Here is a 20,363-nt window from a genome sequence, read left to right on the forward strand (position 1 = left end):
CCTGAAGCTAACATGTAGCTACCTGTTGAGATGTTGCTTGTTAGCCGACATTTCTAGCAGATGGATTCTTAAAAATCTTTATTTTGCAGGAGCTGGTGGACTGCTAAGGTGCTGCAAAATTGTTAGCAGTTGTTGCTAGCATGTTTAGAAGTTGCTGCTGATGCCCCTAAAATCATACCACCTCTTTTAGCAACCATCTGCTGTTCAAAGTGGTTTGTAGCTGTTGGCTAGTTCGCTGCTAGGTAGTTTTAAGGTGTGATAAAGTGATAAATATGGTTTTCAAGGTAGCTAGTTGCTAAGCTGCTGCTAGCAGTCTATTGGGTTCACTGAGATTGCTTTCTTTAGGAGGGTTGTGCACAGGAAACACTAGTATGTGTTTAATTATATATAGCATGTTTTCCTTCAGTGTAAGTGCTGACTTGTGTTTTCCTCTTCAGATGGAGGTGAATGTGGTTAAAAAACGCCATCGCACACGATCCAAAGGAGTCAGAGGTACGAGTCTGTCGTTTTTTGTCTCTTCATAGCCTTGTTCAAGACTTCTGAATCACTGCACATTACAAGACACACGCTAATGTAGGCAGCCTGGCTACATTATGCTTGCTAGGTTATTTTTACTCATGCTGCCATAACAAATCTTAGCTCAAATGCTTCCAGCACTGAACGTTTATGTATGAGAATTGTAACATGAATCACAGATGAAATATTTGATGTACACTGTGTAAATTACTGTGTAGAACAAATACTGCGGTAAATCATTTCTTGTTTTTATTACAGTAACTTCATCATTGACTTGTGTAAAATTGGACTGATTACATAATGAACATTCAGTCAGATTGTCCCTTTGTTTGCAGTCCCCACCCTTGTACTAAATGCAAATAGGTTAAAGTTCCCATGAAACAGCTTATGGAGTGCTATTTACTAGATAGTTATGCGTTTCTTTAAAAACAATTGGCAAGGGAGCGACTTGTTAACAAAGAGAATAAACAAGTTATAAAAAGAATAAACTCTTGCTTTTATGAGACAAAAAATTAGGATTCGCCCGAATGCAGAATGAGTCATTCTTTGAATAATTTTTTCCTTTTTTTAAAGTAATTTTCATCGAACCTAAAAAAGAAGGTAGGATCATTACATCCCTGAATCTTGCTTTGGGGCCAGGCTGTGGTGTCAGCTATATTGAAGTCTATGGGAGACGCATGGAGAAACACACTAAAACCCAACATATCCACATTGTATGACTTCTGAGGAAGAAATGCCTCCAGAAAATGAAAGAACTTACTTCAGAGAGTTGGTTAACCACTGATTTTTCCCCTGAATGATTGACGGGCTGAAAACATTGTGATCAAACGAGGCAGGTCCGACTGATTTCCGCTGATGAGACTGCACTTACACTGTGAACATCAGCACAAACAGGAGCCTTTCCTACACAAGTTTGAGGAAAGGAACAACATGTTGATAAAAAAAAAAAAAAAATCAGTCGCTAACCTACTCTTGAAAGTGTGTTCTTTCATTTTCTGAAAGGTATTTCTTCCTCAGAAGTCATACGACTTAGATATGTCGGGTATTAGTGTGTTTCTCCATCATCTCCCATAGACTTCAATACAGCTGTCACCACAGTCTGGCCCCAAAGTGAGATTCAGTGTTGTAATGACCCTTCCTTCCTTTTTAAGTTCCTTGTCATCTTCTAGGAATTTACAAACCTTAAAATACCATTAAAAAAATACTTAGAAACGTTTTAACACTAATCTCCTTGTTCCATCTTTGTCTGAAGCCGCCGTGGAAGCCGTAACACAGGAGTTGTTCAGGTAGGTAAACCTCTGCTGATCCACACATTCATCATATTATCATTAATTATTGGTATTCCATTAAGTCACCACCTAACATTCATTAAAAGAAAATAACATTAAGAGACGTGATCTCATAATTATGAGCTACATGTCTCATAAATTTGTCTGATGTTGTAATTTGCGCGATGTGGTAATAACTGACCCGCTTGATCTGTCCCTGATGGTGTTTTGTTACCAGACGTTTATCTTGTTGATTTAGATGAAGCACTGTTGATGTCCTGGTTGTGAACTCAGTGTACATGTGCTGTTTGATCGTGTCACCCAGGAACGAGCGTAAAACTTGTCAAGGACATGAAACGGTGTTCTTGACATAACGTTAAATGACGATGTTACACTGGCTGCCTTGGCACAGCAGGGGTTTTTAAGAGGTGGAGGAAGTATTCAGATCCTGAAAGTAGCAATACTGCAATTTTAAAAGACTCCAAGTCGTGCATTGAAGATGTCAGCAAAATGTCAAAAATAAATTGGCTTCTAGGGGCCGTTTTTTGGATTTTGATCAGACACCACGTCACCACTGGCCCGGAGTTGCATGTTTGCTTTTTGCAGGATGATTAGAGTTCTGTTGCGTCCTCTGCAGTTCAAGTAACTAAATATTTTAAAGGAAACCCGGGGATATTTCCATTGGTTTCTGTCACATCAAAAGCAGGAGTTTTTTTAAGGAGACCTGTGGACATTTCCAGCCTTTTTTTGAGGTATTAAAAGTTGGTGTTTTTTAAGGAGATGTGCACACATTTCCAGCAGTATTTGTAGCGACCAAAACTGGCTATTTCTCAAGGGACAGTGGACCATCTCCATCCGTGATCATGGCGACCAAAACAGGTATTTTAATCCAAACCATTTTGTTTTCCTAACCCTAACCAAGTGGGTTTTGTGCCTAAACCTAACCAGAGCGAAAGCACAGCATTGTGACAAGAGAGAAATAGAAAATTCAACCTAAACAAACGTAAAGAAGAAACATTAAGTTTTGCAGAAACATACTTTAGATATATTCTGGCGATTGGATTGCATTAGATGGAGTTGGAGGACTAACAGGCGGATTGATTTGGTGCATTGGCAGCGATGCAGAAGCTACACCAGATTTTTGAATTGAAGAGGGAGCTGAGCTTGAGGCAAAATGGAAATATGGATGTTGTAACTCTGAGGAAATCATAATATTATGACACTCAGTTATAGGTCAGCAGTGGGTCATGTTATTATGTTACGTGAACAAGAATGTCTACCAGTAATTCATTACATTTTGATGACTTAGTACATTTTGTGGCAACACCGGCGGCTGCTGACAGTATCTGCTGAATATGAGTGCTACCTGTGTGTGTGTGTGTGTGTGTGTGTGATCGTGTGTGCAGGGGGTGTAGTTTCTGCTTCACTTAATCTCATTTAGTAAAACTGACAAATATTGGTGCGTGCAGCAGATTACGGTTGAACCTGGTTTGATCCAGGTCAACGCTTTACTGTAAACAACATGTCCTGTCTGCGCTGTGTGAGCCCTGAGCAGAGGAGCAGAAAACTCAGCGTGATTCACCAAGAATTTAAATCTGATGGGTGCTGGTGAGGGCTGTGCACCCAGGGCCAGACGTGGACAGAGATGCTTTGAAGTTAGAAATGACTCATACAGTTAATGCTGCGAAATACCATAAGCGTGTCACGAACGATCATTGAATATTTCTCATCAATTTTATTTTCTCCATCACAGTGACGGACTAATCTGCAGGGATAAACATATACAAATTAATTTGTCATTGTGGCGTGGCAGATTTGGGGAAAAAAGACATGTGGCCATGATATTAAAAAGTCTTCCATGACTTAATTTTAATCGCTAAATAAACACATCACATCTGTCAGCTTAGTGGGAATCAGATCTGCAGTTTCTGCTGCATCACAGCTCTGAGTTTTAAATTCGACTCCAGAGTGACTATACGTGATTTCTGTCCTGCTAGACGAGCAGACTAAAGATGGAGATCTAGAGTGGACAGATTTTCATGAAATATACTGTTGATATGCTGGTCCCCTGAGGATGAATCCTGATGTCTGATATTTCTTTCAGCAGCATGTTTTGGCCAAAATTTAAACTCGATTGCCAGAATAAATTTTATGCTGAAACTTCACATTTCTTTAGGTTCAATTTTCAATTTTATATTGTGACAACGCTGTGCTTATGGTCTGGTTAGGTTTAGGCAGAAAAACCACTTGGTTAGAGATCGTGTTTTTGTTCTGTTGCCACAAGCATGGCAGGAAAATGTCCCTACATCCTTTTGAAATTAACAAGTGATTTCACGCTTTCAAATGTTGAAATGCAATCCTGACCAATGGTCTCTGGCTTGGCAGCCTTCAACATTTGGCAAAAATTCCAATCCAATTGGCACAATAAATGTTGCAAATGCACATTTCTGCAAGCCACAGATATGTTGCAACTTCACCTAATTTTAGGATCAATTTAATTATCAATAAATATGATGATGTGATTTTCCTTTCCCCGTTGAAAGAGCGAGAAAGTGGGAGGGGAAAAGAGAGACAGGGAGGGGGAGGGAGAGAAAGAGTGCATGTATTATCTTCATGTCAGTGACATATTCTACAGATACAGACATTAAAACTGTAGTGAAAGGCTGGTATGATGTCATTATGACTGTTTATAGGTTGTTTTCAGGTCTATTTTTGACCCGACAGAGCACGGGACTACAGCTAGACGAGGAGAGCTGGACTCTGTGTTTATAACATCGATGCTTGGTGCTCACATACAGTCAAAGCTGATGGACAGTGTTTCCTAAATGTCAAACTTTTTAACATAAGGATGCCGACTAGATTATCACCACCATCTTGTTGCTGCTGTTTCAATTCACCCTGACACAGATCCAAAAGTTGCCCTACATTTTTATGTATATTTGTATATAAATTAACTTTCACTTCGTTATGCAACCCTGTGTTGTATAATGACCAATAAATAGCCTTGTACCATGTAGCTACACAGAAGTCACGGTTTAGTATGTACATCAGTTTTGGGGTTACAGTTCGGTATGAGTTTGGTAAAATAGGGAAAAAAGCAACAAAAAACAGTGAATGCATAAGACTTGGTTTCTTTTCAGTTATTTTCAACACACATAGGTGTAAGTTACAGTTTGTTTCACCTGAGATAGATAGTACAACCTGTAGTGCATGAAAGTAACTGTCTGGGCAAAGATAGTTGATTGTCTCATCCCTGCACAATGGTAGATGTGCTTCCTTCGTGGCCTAACTCGACCTCCATTTTTGCGGGAAAAATCTAGCCTGGTGGCAGACTGAACAGCGTAGTAAAAGCAACATTTATAGGGAACCAATCTGTATGTGGATTTCATTTTCCTACAGCCACGACACAGTCCAGTCAGTATTTTGCTTTTTATATGTTAAAGCAAAACAGTTTTGCCAGTTTAAGAGGAATAAAGCGTTCCATAATATGAGGGGAGGTAATTAACAGTCATCTACAGTTCTGTCTGCTCTCTTCTCTGCATTGAGTCATAACGCTGACGTCAGTAAGTAATACACATCTCTGCACCGAGATAAAGAAGAAAAATGATACTGGAGTCAAGAAACTTCCTAAAAGAAATATTCAGTTGCTTTGGAAACAAGCGGAAGTTTCTTGCCACAGAGGAAAATGTATTCTGGAGGATTTTAAGACTCAACGCAGCAGCTTGTTAAGGTTAAGGTTTCACTGATGCATTTTGTGAATTATAGCATGAATGGAAGGAGTGTTCGACGTCTTATCGGGGGATTTAAAGACAGATAGACAGACAGACAGACACACACACACACACACACACACAGAGCTGTGCTGGGATCAATAAGTCGACACGATCACTCTCTGCTCCCACACTGATTGATGAGCTGCCTCTCCTTGAACAAATTGCCTCCTCTTCCTCATGTTTTTTCTCCCTCTCCTCTTCCTCCTGTTCTTTACCCTCTTTCTACACACTTTGGTCCTCCTCCTCTTCCTCTCTCACCCAGCTTCTATTTCTACTCCTCCTCGTCCATCTTTTTCCTCACCCTCATCCTTTCCTCGCCTCCCTCCTCGTTCTCACCATCCTCCCTCCTTGTCCTCCTCCTCTGCCTCCCTGCACTCGTGATGTTAAGTCTTCATGCAGCTCTCGTTTTAGCCTGCAGTTACGGAGCATATAGATCAGGTGATGCTGGGTGGAGGGTGGGTGGAGCCGTGCAGTGCGGGGTTCAGAGGTCGCGGGTGTGGAGTCCCTGAAGCCAGGCGGCGTGCGTTGGCTGGCGGTCTGCGTGTCTTCAGGGCAGAGAGGCCTGAGAGCTGCAGCAGAGTGACTCAGAGCTCCGGAGAAATCTGTAGCCACGATACAAAAAACAAAAACATCCAGACAGAAAAGGCTTCATGTGCTGCTGATGGTGAATGAGAGAAGTTCTCCAAATTAAGACCACATGAAGATACCATGAGCATTTTTAAATCGTTGGTAACATCCTCCACTTCACTCACCTTTCTTAGAGCTGTGCTCACTCTAACACAGGACTGCAGAAAGCCCCTGGTAGTTAACCTTGTTTCGTACTTATTCATATTTATCAACCTGAGGCTAACAATAAACCATCAGTGACGCAAGGGTGGTGATTCAGGTACTGGTGAGACATTGAAATCCATTACAGACAGCAGGATTGAGTCATTGATCCATGATTTTGAAGGCTTATTTAAAAGTCTAAAGACTGCACAATGGTGATGGAAACACCCGGTAACACCTGGGTGGACACGCTAATTTTCACCCCTTTTCCGGCACGATGCAATAACACATGTTGAAATGAAGGAGGTTAGTGCATAAATACTTTTCCATCCGTCTCCGTCTAAGGCAGCGCTCAATTATCATTCAGTCGGCATTGAGTTTGAAAGAGAGACTGAAATAAAAGATATTAAAAAGTACTGTAACATTGTCCCTGACGTCCATGTCATACCTGATCGTTGCTGCGCATGTGCAGAGATGATAAAGAGGCAAGAGGTCTCACTCCTTAGCCACTTCCATCATTAGCTGCAAAACAAAGTTATTTACAGAATTTTTTTGAATAAGACTTCTTTTGAACCAAGTTTTAATGTCTTCTGAATGCAATTGGATGAGGTTTATGATCTGCTGATTTCCACTGTTTTGTGAATTTTAGCGTTACACACCAGAAAAAAACAAGCAGAAAGGCAAACTCGTCTACTAGCAATGGGATTCAAGTCAATGGTTTTATGCACATTTAATCGTATTTAAAAAAACCTATGTATACGCACTTATTTTGGAGTAAAATGGTGTAATCTTAATTATGTATTCACGTATTTGAAAGGATCCCATTACCTGAATGCCCTTGGCACCAGCTAATCTTCCTGCAATCCAAAAGCCAGTACATGTACACCAAAGTCATCACGGCTGCAATATTTTATCATCAACATGACGATCACAAGGGAAAAGGAATGTACCAGGAACACTGTACGTTGGTGGATGAGCTCAGATTGCATTGTGAAAAAGCTGAACCAGGTAACTCGATGACTCTGCATTTTTCACCCTCTGTGTAACGTCAGTACAGTGGCAGTAAAACTGAAAGTTTCTTTATGTTGCAAATTGATTTTCTATTTCTCTCTTGTCACAACTCCACAATCACCGATGGAGTTGGTCTGACTTCCTGTGAAAAATAGCTTGTTTTGGTCGCCACATAATAGCTGGTGATGTCTGCAGGTGTCCTTAAAAATATCCAGTGGAGTGACTCGAACCTTTTGGCTGCCTTGTTGACTGTAATAACGACCCCACCGTCCCCTCCACCTCCTGATGTGAAAGGTGGCTAATAAGCATTTAATGTGAACGTTTGGTACAAATGTCAACCTTGGATGAGACTGGGCTGATTCTTTCATGAAATACACAGCCTATAATAATAGTCCATCGAAAATCTAACAAGCAGGTTTGTATCTTGCTTGTTTTTGGAGGACACTGGCTAAAGTCAGCTTGGATTCGTAGCCGTTTCAACAGATACAGACAGAGGCAGAGAATCATTTGTAGATATTTCTCAGGCTGCTTTTTTAGGTAGCAATATAGTCCACTCCTCCATCATTGATCCGTGTGTTCATATATGCTCCAAACGATCGGCAATTTGCAAGTAAGCCACTAATTGCAACGCTTCCGGCGGAGCTTCAGCACCAGCAGGTCAAAAACAGACTCCACATGAAGACGGGTTTCGATGGAAACAAATCCTCACGTTGCATCATCATTGCAACATGCGATTTGTTGCGCATGTCCTGATCGTGTGTGTGTTTCCTCCTCAGCTGTCCCACCCCAGGCTGTGATGGCAGCGGTCACGTTAGCGGGAAGTACGCCAGACACCGCAGGTACGAACTGCACCACATGTTTTATACACCAATAATGAAAGATTCAGACAGTTCTTTGTGTCAATGTCAAAGAAACTTTGGATGAAAGGAGAGACTTAATTTTCACCTGAGATTACGGACGTTTGTTCGGGTGCTCTTTGATCTTCTGATTTTGCATTAAAGTCATTTTATTTTGCCTAATGAATAATCTAATCTTGTACAAAGTCTGAAAAGCATCGCTGACATCCAAGTATGTCTTAAGCTTTGCCATTGCATCAGTAGTAATTATTATTCTCCACTGTACTCTTTAGTATGAAACCAAAATGAACATGTGAAATGAAGAAAGCAATACATTTATTTTATCGCTGTTCTAAAGTAGAAAACGTTGGTGCTTTTGTCAGAAGCATCTTTTGTTAAATGTTAAATAGTGTGAACATCTCCCGAGGTTTGGACAAGAATCAGATTTTGAGATTTCTGGTTTAAGTCTCTTCTCTACAGCTTTTATTTGAAAGAAATAAGCGTCTGTGAAAAGGTGCTTGGGAACGTTTTTTCCTCCAAATGTTCTTTCAAAATCTACCTGAATTAATTCAATTGGCAGGTTGCGTCTTGCTGCATTTTCGGCAATTGATAAGTTTCCTGGTGAGTGTTCAAATATTTCTGCTTCATTCAGTGAGGGTGAAGATATAAAACATTTCCTAAAGCCTCGATTTCATCTCTTATCGGGCTGTTTGCTGCGGCATGGAGCTGCCTACTACGCAGGCAGGACCGTCACTATACATTGAGGACACCAAGCTCATGTCTTGGGTATTTTTTCTATGATAACACACAAACTACATATGGCAAGTCATTTAAAGGCTGATAATGTATTTTTGTTCATCAGCACAAAAATAATAAATGAATCACTTAAATTTAAAGATTATCTAGAGAGGTGGGAAGAAACAAAGTACAAATACTTTTCAGGTATATGTACTTTACTTGAGTATTTATTTTTCTGACACTTTTGACTTTTCCTTCCTACATTTGAACACAAATATCTGCATTTGAGGGGAACATTTACGAGCCTGTACTTTATAACTTTAACTAGAGTAAAGAGGTAGTATCTGTACTACTTCTTCAAACGTCTAACTCAGCAGCTCAGAAACCAAATCGTACCAACAATAAATGAGCTTGCGTCACGGTTTCAGACTTCCTGGATCGGCAGCATTTGCAGGTCGCAGCCTGCAGCTCAGTGAATCCGGTGCTCTGTCACCGGGGCCGCAGATAGAAAACCAATCAGGCAGAGTGTGGAGCTGTGAAGTCTCCAGGTCACACCAACCGACGGCTGTCCGTCCTGCTGCTCCAGGGATCGGACTGGTGGATAGCTTCTGCCTCAGATCTCTGAAGCTTTTGGAAACGGTGAATTACCAACAAACGCAGGGGGCCGCTGCAAAAAGTGACGCTTTCTACGAATCGTTTCAGCTCATGTCCAGTGTGAAATCTTCTGAAGTGAACCTGCAGGCAGAGCGAGATCATTGTACTGAAGCTGCAAAATGCGTTCTGGTCGATACGTCATAAATTTTATAAGACAGGTGAAATATAAATCAAAGTGTAATGTAGCTGCATTGAAGTAGAGGTTTTCACTAAAATACAATATCATTTGAAGCCTGACTGTGAGGCTGCGGAGGAGGGGATTTAAATATTTTTTTGTAAAATGTGATTTAAACATCCATTATAAAATCAAGGCACTCTCTGAGATGTTTTAAGGTTATTTTGGAGGATCTCTGTGGTGTTATTTCTGCTGTGTGTGAGTGGGAGGCTGGCGTATAGAGGTTGCACGGCTCAGGACAGCGGTGGTTTGACGCCCGAGGTAACAGAGAGATAATGAGAAGGGCAGGATGGCGAATCGCTGGCAGAGCAGACTGATGGTGCTGCGAAGGGCACAGAGACATGCCGGAAAATTCAGCATCAGGCACACACAGAGTCAAACACCAAAATAAGAGCGCTAATCATACCTTCTTATAAATACTCTGATGGCGGTTTTTAGAGGATGGAAGCAGACAAAGACGAGATTTAAAAAACCCTCTTACCTCTCCGTCTTTCACTCCACTACTCTGTCATTATAACAGGAGCTCTGCAATAGAAATTTATCTTATTACAGAGTTCTAGGTACTAAAGGTAATGTTTTACTTAAGTTAAGCTTCACCATTTTATCATAGAATCAACTTTCAAGTACTCTTGCTTTGCCATATCACTGAACAGTTCAGGTCCAACATACTTATCAGATGTATTTATAGATCTGCTATATCAGATCTCCTGACCCTGTACGAACCTGGTTCTGGATTTCTGGCTGTTTCCAGAGTCAAATCTAAACATGGAGAAGCTGCCTTTCGCCTTTATGCTGCTCAGATGTGGAACAAAATGCTAGAAGAGTTTGTTTTATTGTTTTTATTCTGTGCACGTTCTCCTGTTTGCTTCTGTTGTTTTATCATTTGTTTCTTGTGCTTTTGCCTGTTTGCACTCTGTTAAGCACTAGGGTTGCCTTTGGGAATGAAATATGCTATATGAATAATGCTTATATGCTAATATTGAATAATATATGAAATGCCTTGTCTTGCCCTCAGTTCATGGTGTAAAAGCCCGGTTACAGCAGCATTTAAAACTGCCAAACTTTGCATCAAAAGCAATTCAACTCAAAGTAATCTGCAATTTTCTGAGAGGGGAAAATGTTCAGCTTCGATTTGCTGAAAGAATTTGCACTGCTGACCAATAGTAAGTCGTCTTGACTGTGCTGACCTTTGAGGAAACGTAGAACCCAAAAAAGAGTCCAAAAGTTTATGAGCTGTGTGTCAGAGATTTTTTTTAATGTCCTCTTTTGGATTAAAACTGCTCCAGAGCTATACTATACAGACAGTCATGAGACAGGAGTCTGTCAGATAAACATGAATGCGTCAGAGTGCTGTTTACCTCTTCAGTATCTCTTTCTAAATGAAATTTTGAGAACAAAATCCATGAGTTTAAAGCACAATACAAAGAAAATAGAAAGAAGCTCAATGAGCTATGACCGACTAGGACTAGCATGGGTGCGTGAGCATATAGCTCCCTAGATAACAGTAGTTCACGCACTAGCCCCACAAGTGGTCCCAATGTCACCAGGCTTCAAGAAACACTTTTTGCAGATGAATTTCATGTTTCTGACAGTGAAATCTTCAGCAAAAACATGATATTTTCCTTACCCTCACCAAGTGTTTTTTGGTGCCTAAACCTAACCAGAACTTAACCGGTTCTTTCCCTTAAGAAAAGCATCTCATTGCAAGGTCCGTTTGGTTGGTGTTCTAGAGCTCTCAATCATATTACATGATGTTCATCAGCGGAGGGAGTTGCCCAGTTCTCACAGAATTGTAGATTTTCATTTTCTGAGCACTTTAAGGACTTCTCGTACACGTTTCACTTAAAAGCCGAGGCTCAAAGTTCCCTCTCGACGCTGGAAACAGGAGTAACAATCTCACCGCAAGACCGTTTTTCCTTTCATCACTGCTGATAAACAGTCGTACCGACAAACCACTGAAGTGACAGAGAAGGAAAGACAGAGGTAGAGCCAGACAGAATGAGAAAAAAAGAGAGGGAAGTAGGTCGTCTGATGGTTCCCTCTCCGGGGAAAACAACGGCTGAATCACTTAATCAGTTAATCATCGGCTGATCACAGGAGTATACTGTACACAAACGTCTGATTTTACAAAGACACAGAGGGGGAGAGCACAGTATCAGTTCCTTGTTTTCGGCCTGCTTTATTTTTATCCCTTCTATAGCTACAGTTTGGGAAGTTTCCTCCGACCAAACAGTGATCAACCATATCTAACCTGCTTTATTTGACATTCCCCGGAGACGGAGAGATGGATATCAGCTTCATCTCAGTGTGTCCAGCACAGAGATAAGTCAAGGATGTGTTAAGTCGAGCTTAGCACAAAGATTGTAAGTAGCTGGGAACTGGTAGCTACTGCTTGATAATGGAGAGCAAGGTTAAACCACACTTTCACCACAGCTCGAGACTGCTTCAACTGGGTAATTTTAGCAGTTGCGATATTTTGCAGTCGTCTTTGGGGCAATAAAGCCTGATATTTTTAAGGAAAATCAGGAAAATTTGCAGCATTCTTTGGGGCAAAAAAACAGATATTTTTACTGAGACATTGAGACGTTTTGCAGCCGGACTTGGGGCAACAAAACTGGATATATTCGATTGGTGATTGAGTTGTTTTTTTGTTTGTAACCCCACAGCAAGGTCCGTGTCACAGGAGCTCTCAATTACATGTATGATCAGGATCAGCAGAGGCAGTTGCTTAGCACAAAGACTGGAAGTAGCTGTGAAGTGGTAGCATACTGACTGATAATGTGGAGCAAGGCTAAACCACTTTCGTCACCAGCCACTGGTATTTGGTGCTGGGCAGGACGAATACAGTGGGTTTATCAGAGGTTTATCAATGATAAAAGCTCCCCGCTCCTGCCAGAAAATACGCTTATGAGAATGGTGAGACTGAAGGAAAATGGTCTGGGCTGTAAGACAGAAACAATGATCTGAAGGATGTCAAAACGTTCTGTATAACTGAGTGGAGTGACTACTTTCACATACAATAGTCATTTTACCACAGTGCTTATAAAAATATTAATGAGTGCAGGTTTAAACAAGTAATTTAAGACTGAGGCCTGGACTACACATATAAGGATATTTTTTTAAGCGGATATTTTCGTCCTCGTTTTAAAAAAAAACTCTGTCCACACCACAGAAATATCTCTGTCCATACGAAGAGGCAAAACTGAAAACGATCGCCTCTGAAGCCTGCAATGCCATGCCCGGTCGATAGGTGGCGATTAGCAAAATGTAAAATACCACAGAAGAAGAACGTTATGAGCATGCGCAGTCAAACGGTCCAGAAGAAGCAGTCAAACGGTCAAAAATAGAATCTTTTGTGTGGACCGACGCTGAAGTGGAGTTGCAACAACGTTACATTCATGTGTAGAGCTGAGATAAGACCTAAAAGTGCAAAGCACACATAGCTAGCCCGGTACATGTCGGCCATTGTTGTTGACAACCGTTTTGCTTCAATGCGCATGTGCGAATGGCTTGTCGCTAGGCGCTTAACGTCATCGCGTCAACACCAGCTCTGTTTAACATCGCTACACGGATCCACTCAATCGGATATTTTTTTATTTCTCCACTTTTTTTATGCGTTTAAAAATATCTCCGTTTATGTGGGTGAAATCGCCGTGTTCGTGTGGTTGAGAGGCCCAATTGGACAGAAAAATGTGCGTTTAGGAATATACCGTGTTCGTGTAGTCCAGGCCTGAATTATACAATCAGTGTCGAGTCTGTGGGGCTGGGAAATAAATTGAAATTATACTGTTACGGATATCATTATATTGTGACCTGGCAGTGTTTCCTTTTCCTGGTTTTAAAGGGAGTATAAAAGTAAAGTGATGTAATTTTCAAAAACATCCTCATAAGCAAGCGACTGAATAGGTTGATCACCAGTGCCTCTCAAAACAATATGACTGCTGCCACATACCAGCAACAGGCGTACCCTGTGTTGTGTTGCAGTTTGGTTTAGGGACTAAAAATACTTAGTTAGGTTTAGGAAAACATCGTGGTTTGGGTTAAAATAACTACCTTACTAATGTGACTTAAGTTACAAAAACATACCTGACTGTAGTTAGGTACGTGACGTAACTTAACTACGTTAGTTAGTTAAAATAATTGACTGCTGACTTTTGGTTACACACTGTACATGGAACAGCATTCTCCTGGGTGAAAGTCTAGCCTTTGTTTAACTCATCCATGACCTACTCTTCATACTGCCTTTTTCACTCTTTATTCTACTTCACCTGACTTCTTCCTTTATTGCCGTAATAATTACTACAGCCACTAGAGATCATTGCCTAACAAGAAACTTGAATATGGGTCATACTGTAATAAGCTGCTTTCACAGTCGACCTCTATGGTTGTTTTCCTGATGAGAATGGGTTGTAATTTTCTGAACATACTGTACCAGACTGTTCCAATACTTGTCTCAGCCTTTCATAATAACCACATTACTGATGATTATTTATCAAAAATCTCATTTGGCAAAAGAATTGTGATATTTGATTTTTTGCCACCCCGGTCCAAGCATTTATGAAGTGCTTTTGAGGAGATTTCAAAACATGGAGATATTGTGTGTTGTCGTATTGCCTAAAAATATATATTATTTTGGGGACACATGGTCCGTCCTTTGTGCTATGAAATTGGAACACAGCATGTGAATCCCCTGAGCGTAGGCATGCAGTTTGAATCCAAGGCATGGGTTTTTTCATGGGATTCTTTGAGATTAAAAAAATTAGAGAATATGGTCTTTAAAGCCTGATATCCTCTAACCTAATCTTATTCCTAATGCTCAACCTCTACAACATTTCTCCACCTCTCCTCGTCTCCCTGCTGGGATCTATAACTTCTCAAAGCAGAGGCACAGTTTCTGTTGTTCCTGCTACTGAATGAGTTGGGGGTGGAGTTGGGGGTGGGGGGTGGGGGGGTGTAGTCAGGCTCAGAGTCTCTCTCTCTCTCTCCCCCCCAGTGTTCCTTTCTTCCTCCCCTACCTTTCTTTGTCTCTCCCTCCCTCCCTCCCTCCCTCTCTCTCTCTGGAGGATGTCACCATGGCGACAGCACCGTGCCGATGCTGCAGTATGAGGACCAGGAGGGATGCAGCCTGTCTCCCATAGCAACGGCTCTTATAGGATGTGAACATCGTGTCGCCCACATTACCCCTCCTCCCCCTCCTCTCCCCTCGTCTCACTGCCACCAGCCGATCTCTTATATATACCCCCCCCCCAACTCCCCCTGTTTGCTGGTGCCAAAGCGTTGCCACGGCGATGAGTGTTGGCATGTGGCATAGCCGGCGGCAATGATCCCACCTAACCACACATACCTCGATGTAATTATCACTCTGCAGCTGCTATTTGTGGCTCCTGTATAACTGTCCTCATTCACCAAGTACTATCATTTGTTTTTTTATTTAATTCACAGTTTAAAGTCACTTGAAATTTTACTGTTAATACATATAATAATAATATAATGATAAAAAAAACTATTTTATAGTATTATAATTGTTGAATGCACCATTTTAATAATTAAATACAACAACAAAATGTAAATGTAAAGCTCGCTCCAGTGGTGATAAAGATTCACACAGTTGCAGAAAATCTCTCTGATTGGCTGACAGGTGGTGACCTCAAACAGTTCTGATCTAAATAAGTGCTCAATGTATATTGAACTGCAGGTAGTCTTAGCAACAGTGCAGATGCTTTAGGCTCTGACAGCAAGTCAAGTGATGGCTGAAACTGAACTGACTGTGGGTTAAACTGACTACAAACATGCTGTAAAGCACATAGGTGGATTTAAAACACAGCCTCTCTTTGTTGCTGTGGTAAATTGGAGAAAAGAATGGATTGGTAGTCATAGAGACAATAATGGATTTCCAGGTGTCCACACAGAGACAAAAATTGATTTCCAGGTGTCCACACAGAGGCAAAAATGGATTCAAGGCGTCTTAATAGTGGCAAAAATTGGCTTGTAAACACTAACTGCTGCTGAGGCTGATGGAATGTCATAGGTTTTTACTGAGACATCGAAAAATTTTGTAGCTGTCTTTGGGGTAACTACAGAAATATTTATAAAGATGTCGGCTCATTTTGCAGCCGTCTTTGAAACAAGAAAACCACGTACTTTCAGCCAAAATATGATCTATTTCTACCCCTAACCAAGTGTTCTTTGTGCCTTAACCTAACCAGACCTTAACCTTAGCGTTGTGACGACATAAAATTGAAGTTTCATAGGCAAAGAAGCAAAAATTCAACACATATGTCTGATATGAAACATACAAATATGACATATCTGTGGTTTGGTGAAATCTACAATGCCCATTATTAAAACAACATGACCGTTGCAGTGTACCAGCAACATGCATACAGAGCTGTATTGTTGCAGTTTGGTTGGGTTTAGACACTAAAACTACTTGGTTAGGTTTAGGAAAACATTGTGGTTTGAGTTAAAATAACTACCTAACTAATGTAACTTGAGTTATGAATGTACCTATTTTACGTACCTAACTATAGTTACGTTATGCATGCAATGTAACTTAACTACGTAAATAAGTTAAAATAACTTACCGCTGACTTTCAGTGACACCAGTCTCCACTAGGAGTACACAAAAGTTAAATGTACTACTCACTCCAGTGGTGATAATAAGTTGCACAGTCGCATTAACCAAAGTGTTGAAGAACTGAAAATGTTGACCTAATAAAAGTTCTAGAGGACAGGTCAGTGGACCACCAAAATCAGAAGGATTCATCCTGGCAATCAATCCGACAGTTCTTAAGATATTTTAGTCTGGACCGAAGGGGTGGACCAACTGAGCAATAGAGTGACAGGCCGGCATTGACATCCCCAGAGCCACAGTGCTATCATGACGTCATCATATCATATTATGCCATCAACAGTTTTTTAAAAAGCCTTTGCTAATAAATAAATGCAAAATAAAAGGATTTCAGATTTTAAGTAATTTTGTCATAATAACTTCTGCAAAGTCCAACACCTTTAATCTGGCAAACATCACTACAGGACTTTTAGTAGGATATATAACTGAGCGTCATCAGCATACGTGTGGAAACAGATGCTGTGTTTCCAAAACATTTAACTAAAGTACGAAAATACTACACAAACTAAACAGTTGAAATACTGTGCGTAAACCCAGTACTCCACAAACAAAATAATCCATCCTAAATGTAATTGATAGTAAATTAGTAAAAAAAGAAATGATTTAAGAACACCATTGCTTCAGAAAACGACTTTATCTATTATCATTTTGCATTAAGATGCTTCCATTTCTTCACAGGGAGACATTCAGTACATTTACTTTCATGTAATGTAATTAGTCTCTTGAATATGTTCATGAAATGGCAACACTTGATATGTCAGAGAAGCCAATATGGAATTTTAAATTGATTAGAGACTGAGAGAAGAGAAACTGATTAAATCAGTTTCATTCACCATGTAACACTCCAGCATTCACCATGTAACACTCCAGCATTTCAGATAACACACACACATGCACACACACACGCATGCACACACACGCACTTCTCCTCTAATGATCACTCCATCTTTTACCTTATAAGCTGTCAGCTTGCCTGTGTGTGTGTGTGTCTGAGTGTGTGTGTGTGTGTGTCTGAGTGTGTGCGTGTGTATGTGTGTGTGTGTGTGTGACCTCAGCCACCTTGCTGTCTCCCGCCAATTAAAATTCCGGTGGTAATTAAAGCAGATCTGAAACGAGGGAATGCTGCAGACAAGGGCGAGAGACTATGCATGGTAATTATGTGGAGGGAGAGAGAGAGAGAGAGAGAGAGGAGGAGGGGGGTTCACACATTTTCTCTTCCTACTAAACTGCTCTGCTGCAGTCTGACATGATGCAACGTGATTGATAAGATACTGTGTCGAAGAATCGATCAAAGACCTTAACGTCAATGTTAACGTCAACCTAAAAACCAATGATGGAATGTAACTAAGTACATTTACTCAAGTACAACTTCGAGGTACTTGTACTTTACTTGCGTATTTCAATTTTATACTACTTTATACTTCCACTCCACTACATTTGGAGGCAAATGTTGTACTTTTTCCTCCACCACATTTATTTGATAACTTTAGTTACTTTGCAGATCACATGCTGCAACAGAGCCAAAGCATCACATTTTTAAATAAATTTATGTTATCTGCAATCTGGTGAGAAAAACAACAACAACAACAACAATAACGCTGATTATGATAATCAGAAAAATGTTGAATATCAGATCCGATAATTGGCTGACAACGCTGATGACTGCGCTGCCGACGACACCACTGCCGATAACGCCGCTCTTGACACCACGCTGTGCCATGATCACAGATGGAGGGGGTCCAACATCCCGTGAAAAATAGCCGGTTTTGACGCCACAAAAATGGATGGATAATAAGGATTTAATGTGAACGTGACAGGCCACGTTTGGTACACACGTTATCCTCGGACGTATCTGTGGTTTTTCAGAAATGCTAAGGGCTAAAGTGATATCCTGGAGACTGGGCTGCATACGTCTCACCAAAGCTCTACCTCTTTTTTTCCAAAAAGAGATAGTGGCCCTTCACTGACTTCAGTGTAGTTAATCTCAGTAATGATCTAGAAATAACTGACTGTCTTAATAATTCATATGCAGGCAGTTCAGTAGCAGGTTAACATTGATTAAAACATTGTCACGTTGTCACTTGAAGAAAGAAAAAGAACAAAGTCGTCGTTAAACGGTCTAAATGTTCTATTTTCTGCAGGTTTGTCAGACAAACACACAGCGGTTTCAGTCAGAAAAGCAGCGTCACCTCCTCCAACTCGCCCTCCAAACACAAAATAAGCTCTTTCATATGGAAATGCACTAATTGATTTCCTAAAATCTACATTAAAGCCGTGTATAATTGTGCTTGCTGTTTTGGAGCAATTAAAGCAGAATTTTCCCAACAGTTAATGACTATAATGGGATTTGCGTAATTGAGGCCCCGGTTGAATAAGCTTTGGTTTTTTTAGGGGCTCATTCTCCTTCTCAGCGAGGGCGAGTGGATATCCACTGCAGTGTCTTCACACACAGACCGCAGCAGAGGGAATCACATTACTGGGACCTTTGACCTTTACACGCAGAACCTTTCATTCTTCTGATGACCCTCCTAACTGTACACCATCAGACTCTGGCTTTTTATTTTTGGCGAAAGGCGTTTTTGTTTGAGCTGGAAAACATCTTTGAACATGACAGAATCACATACATTTTTTTATTTTGTGACCAGTTTCAAATTAAAATGCTTCTATAAAATGCTAATATATGTAAGTCTTACATATATTCAAGGCTGATATATAAGCGAATAGAAACATCAGAAGTCAAGTGAAATCTGTGCAAGCTGAAGAGGCAGTGGGTTATTGTTATGTTTTTAATGATGATTTTTAAAAATTTTTTTATTTTAATGAGCTTTGCTTTTTTAATTGGAAACATTGCAACTTTGGTGTGATCTTGACAAAGCAAGCTATTTTAAGACCAGGAGATGTTTTTTAAAAATGTTGAGACCACAAATAATTCAATTCAGCAACAGTGTTTTGTAAACTGTTGTTTAGATTTCAGAAATTCTGAATTCCCTAATGCCATTTTATAAGCTGCTGTAAGTGTTATTTCCTCATTAAAATACGTGTTAAATAGCTCTGTATTCCAACAATAATCACTCTCTTGACAATGACTCAGGGCTGATCGACTCATCGTCCCGTGGTCAAAAAAATCAGATGGCTTTTCTCAAATGCAGGCTTGAATCTTGATGAATTCGAGGTGTGTCATGCTAGTAGACTATAAGTATAAGAGTGCCATTGGCTCACATTTTCAGTTGGCGTGCTCCTTCCTTCTGCTACCTGCATTTTCAGAATCTCTGTCTCTACAACAACGACAACCTCCGAGCCAGCAATCTACCGTAGCTCTTACTGCAAGCAGCTGTTACCTTTTCTTTTGCGATGATTCATCTTCCCACATGCAAAACAAGTTCCCCAGACATCATTTTGCGCCACCCAAATGATTGATTTACAGAAAGACAAGCAATCCAGAGCGTTTTTTGCTCTGGGTCGACTGATATGTTTTTTTAAGGCTGATACCAATTGTTACAAATCAAGGAGACTGAAAAATATTTTATATCTGAAATTAGTTTAATTTCAGATGTTAATGTGTTCCGGAGTTCACAGTTTGCATAGTCTGGTTGAAAATATACATTTTAAGCACTTCTCAAGATCTCTTGTCATGCAAGAGAACCAAAAAAACAACAAAAAAAACCCAACAAAAAACAAACAGAATGGTCAAAGATGTCATATTGACATTTATGGTGTGCTCATTGATTCACGACGTCAGCTCATGCTTTGAGTAAAATGTAAGAAGATGTTCCACCTTAAAGATGCCGGTAGTCTTCGTGTAGTTTATGATGTTGTTAAAGCTAATGATGAAATAGTTGTGTGTGCACTCCCTGCGCACATCGCTTGGGCAAAGGTGCGCTCTGGTACTTAAACAAATTGCACTGCATCCCTGGTTACAACTAACATTTGCCTGAACAGCTGAACAAGAGTTCCTTGTAATATTCCTACTGAGTATATATTCCTACCTAACGG

The 20,363-nt window shown here is 40.4% G+C and overlaps 1 protein-coding gene across 1 annotated transcript in view; it reads left to right on the forward strand.

The window, feature by feature from the left end:
• The first annotated feature begins 437 nt into the window (after positions 1-437).
• Positions 438-20,363, forward strand: part of myt1la (myelin transcription factor 1-like, a) — a 60,542-nt gene continuing 40,616 nt past the window's right edge. Inside the window, exons 1-3 of the mRNA XM_073492424.1 lie at positions 438-492; positions 1,769-1,802; positions 8,113-8,175. Coding sequence (XP_073348525.1) covers positions 438-492; positions 1,769-1,802; positions 8,113-8,175 — 152 coding nt within the window. The remainder of the gene's footprint in view (positions 493-1,768; positions 1,803-8,112; positions 8,176-20,363) is intronic.

This window comes from Pagrus major, chromosome 22, assembly GCF_040436345.1.
Source record: "Pagrus major chromosome 22, Pma_NU_1.0".
Taxonomy (NCBI): Eukaryota; Metazoa; Chordata; class Actinopteri; order Spariformes; family Sparidae; genus Pagrus; species Pagrus major.